The sequence below is a fragment of the Castanea sativa genome, chromosome 3 (assembly GCF_040712315.1).
Source record: "Castanea sativa cultivar Marrone di Chiusa Pesio chromosome 3, ASM4071231v1".
Lineage (NCBI taxonomy): Eukaryota > Viridiplantae > Streptophyta > Magnoliopsida > Fagales > Fagaceae > Castanea > Castanea sativa.
In genome coordinates, this window is record NC_134015.1 from 2,246,964 (window position 1) to 2,250,858 (window position 3,895).

Below are 3,895 nucleotides of genomic sequence, written 5' to 3' on the forward strand. Positions count from 1 at the left end.
TGCATTAAGCAACTCAATTCAATTCAAACAAACATACAATTATATGGAATTTAATTATGTTTTTTTAAAAAAAATTGAATTTACTTGTCTTTAAAAAAAGATAAGACATATTATATTTTATTGGCCAATAAAATCATACATTTGAATTTAATTTGGGTTATTAATGTTGTCTACCTAAATAAAAGTACAATTAAATTTTGGAGAAATTTTATTTCCACAATATTTTCATAACAAATTGTAAATAGTAAGTTACTATTGGTTCTAATTTAAATCCATAACTTAAATTATTTTTTTGTCCACCCTTTACAATTAGTAACAACTTATTACTTAACGGGGAATTGGTAACAATTCAGTCATTGCTCGTTCTCCCATGTTCGTCACAAGGGCAATGTGATGGCTAACAAGTTAGCAAAATTAGCTAAGCATCTTAATGTACCCAAAGTTTGGTTGGACAGTGTTCCAAGTGATGTTAACTCTCTTGTAGTTATTGACAATAGTTCTGCTGAAGTTTGAATAAAATTATTGGACGGATTTTCAAAAAAAAAAATTGTTGTGAAAGTATTGTGAAAAATGATGTAAATATTATATTTCTCTAAATTTTGTCCTTACAAGGTACAAGTTACAAACACAAGACTAAAATGTGAGACAGTAAAACTTCTTTTGTCCTTTTGATTGGTAAAGCCAGGGAATCATGGAGATGTAGTGTCATGCAACCATTTCTCACATCTTGTTAAGTTGTAAGATATCAAATTCAAGGCACTACTTGGGTGCATGTGGGCCAGTCCAGTCCAGTTCGGTCCTTGGCTACTTGAAAAAACTATACTCTTTTGAGTGAGGTCCTGAAAAGTGAAACCAGTGGGTGACAGTCAAGTTCGGTCCTTGGCTACATGTGGGTGCGTGCGGGTAAGTGGGTTTTAGGCAGGTGAGTAAGAATTAAGGTAGTCATTTTGACTTTTGAAGAAAGTTATTATAAATAGGTTAATTAAGAAAAATTTAAGAAAATTAAAATGGACAATTAGCATAAAACTATACTACAATTAAAAGCTAATTTGGATTCGACTTTGGATTTTGATTGTGCTTTGGCTTTAATATATTATTATATATGATATGATTATAAATAACAATTTGATGTCTTATTAACTAATTTGCAAAATTACACTATTTAATATCGGGCATAATACTAATACATTTTAATATATATGTACATATATACATATTGGGAGATTTTAGCCTTTTGCCTTTATTGAGCAAAATATTTGGCAACATGCCCCTGTTTTGAAACTATTTAGGTTTGAGCCCCTTTTTTGAAATTCGAATTTAATAAAATCGAGTTTCAATAAAAAAACTCAATTGCATGGAACTCAAGTTATGCCAAATGAAACTTAAAAAAAAAAACTTGCATGAAACTCGAGTTCAAGGAGCTCAAGTTCCATAAAAACGCCATTATAAACTCCTTGAACGCAACTATATGAATACCTAAAAAAAAAAAAATACTTGCATAGAACTCTAGTTCAATGAGCTCAAGTTCCATAAAAAACGTCGCTATAGACTCTTTGAACACAGCTATATATATGGGGTGATCAAACTTAAAAAATAAAAAATAAATAAAAAACTTGCATGGAATTTGAGTTTCATAAAAAACGCTGCTATAACACTAAAAAAACGCCACTATAGGTATGGAACTTGAGTTCTACACAAGTTTTTTCTTTTTTTTTAAGTTTCATTTGGGATAACTCGATTTTAAGCCAATCAAGTTTTTGATTGAAACTCAATTTTGTTAAAATCAAGTTTCAAAACAAGGGCATGAACCTAAATAGTTTCAAACATGGGCATATTGCCAAATATTTTTTCAAAAGAGGGTAAAATGCTAGAATCCCCATACATATTGTGTCTCATACTTTCAAGCTTGTTCATGAACACATGCTCATTTAGAAGTTGAGTGTAAACTTGGGCTTAAATTTGATTTATTTCGAAATTAATATATATGTGTATATATATATATAAGACCACGTTTGGTAGACTATAACGAAAATTATATAGAAATAGGAATAGGTATTACAAAGAATAAAAGATGATGTAATATAATACTTATTACTACTTACTAGCTTGTAACCACATGCATATGAATTAATGCATGGATACATTTAAAGATATACAATAAGATACATAATATAATTCATCTATATATAATTTAAATACTATTTGTAAGGACGCAATTTGGGTCCTAAGCCCAAAAGTTAAAATGATCTAGGCCCAAAGAGCCTAATACAATGAATTTGTAGAGAGTGAGTTGAAAAACTATGCTCTAATGAGTTAGGTAGCAATTACAGTGGGTCCAAATGACAATAAAGTAAAAATAGACTAGTTTTATCTAAAGAAAATCGTCCTCGGCATAGTCCGAGGAGATCAGTTCTGGTATATACTTCTTGAAGTTGATTACAAGTACAGTTCTTATTGCTATAGTATTTCTCTCTTAATTCTCCGATTCTCATCCTTCACCGATTCTCATCCTTCAGGGTCTTCTTTCTATTTTATACTCTCTTCCTCCCTTCATCTCTATCCTCCACATGTAGAGTAGATTGCTAGTGTTAATCCTTGCTCCATCAGTACCTTCTTGAAGTTTTTGGTAGTAAATGTAAGGCTGAAAATTACTACTCAAGTATCAATTCCTTATTAATTACAAATTAAAGATAGCAAACTATGATAAATATAGAAAATTGATTAACGACGACCCAAATAAAATGTGTACAAGATTTACTTTTTAAACGAAAAACAAAAGCAGAAATCTACAAGCAATAGATTTCACTAAAGATCGGAAATATCTAATCCATACAGAACACCAGCATACTTTTCAATCGGATTAACTTTGCCGAAGTAATCTTTGGTGATCTTCTGAAACGCGTGCAGGGTCAGCAAACTATCCGACCCGGCCTGGTGACTCTTCCCGATGACCCGACCCACATTAAGGGCCTGGGAGACCCGGTCCAGCCCACCGTAGAGACTCGCACAGTACCGCATCAAGGGTTTCACATCGTAAACCCTAGCACCAAAGAAGACTCGGACGAGTTCGAGAAACTCGCGCAACTCTCTCGGCAAGACTCGCTGAGTCAGCAACTTGACCAAGTATCCGAAGTCGTACGCGCTGTGGAAGGTGACCCACTCGACGAGGTCGTTGCACACGAGCCCCGACGACATCATCAACTCGGCGAACCGGGTCGACTCAACGCCGAACTCGCGGTTGCGCTCGAAAACTGAAGACCACTGCTCTAAAAGAAGACAAGTCAAGCACTAGAAGGGGGGGCGGTAACAAAGTTTTTTCCTAATATTTTTTATTTATTTTAGTACTATTATTCTCGGATTTTTTTTCATAACTCGGGGCCATGACCTCCCCCCCCCCACCCCCCCCCCCCACGGCCGCTCTGTAAAAATAAAATACCCCACGCTCCTATGAAAAAAAATACAAAACAAAACAAAACCGCATAAAAATAAATTGCAACTTTCTGGAAAAAAAAAATCCCTATTCATTTGTTCCACTCTTCACCTTCTCAAAGTTGTGTAATAATAATTCAAATAATGTTAAATCTCTCAAACTGCAAACCCCCAATATTCCTTCAGTTTTTTTTTTTTTTTTTCATTCTTTCATCATATTTCTAATTGGCACTATCTTCTGTACTCTCTGTTTAATATATTGAATTCTTTCCAATGGTCCGGAGTTTTCTTATTTAAATTGGCAAGCTTATGAACAAAATTTATATACTCGATTGAATTATATTATGAATTGGTAACTTTATGACGTATTATGATATGTGAATTATATGAAAAATGTTATAGAAAATTTAGTTATGAATAGAAAATTATAACATTAAATCCAAAAAAGAAAAAAAAAAGACTCATC

General features: G+C 33.0%; 1 protein-coding gene across 1 annotated transcript; it reads right to left on the reverse strand.

The window, feature by feature from the left end:
* Positions 1 to 2,805: 2,805 nt before the first annotated feature.
* Positions 2,806 to 3,195, reverse strand: LOC142627885 (putative CCR4-associated factor 1 homolog 11). Its single transcript, XM_075801769.1, has one exon. It carries the CDS (start codon positions 3,193 to 3,195, stop codon positions 2,806 to 2,808), a length of 390 nt encoding a protein of 129 aa, XP_075657884.1.
* Positions 3,196 to 3,895: the final 700 nt, after the last annotated feature.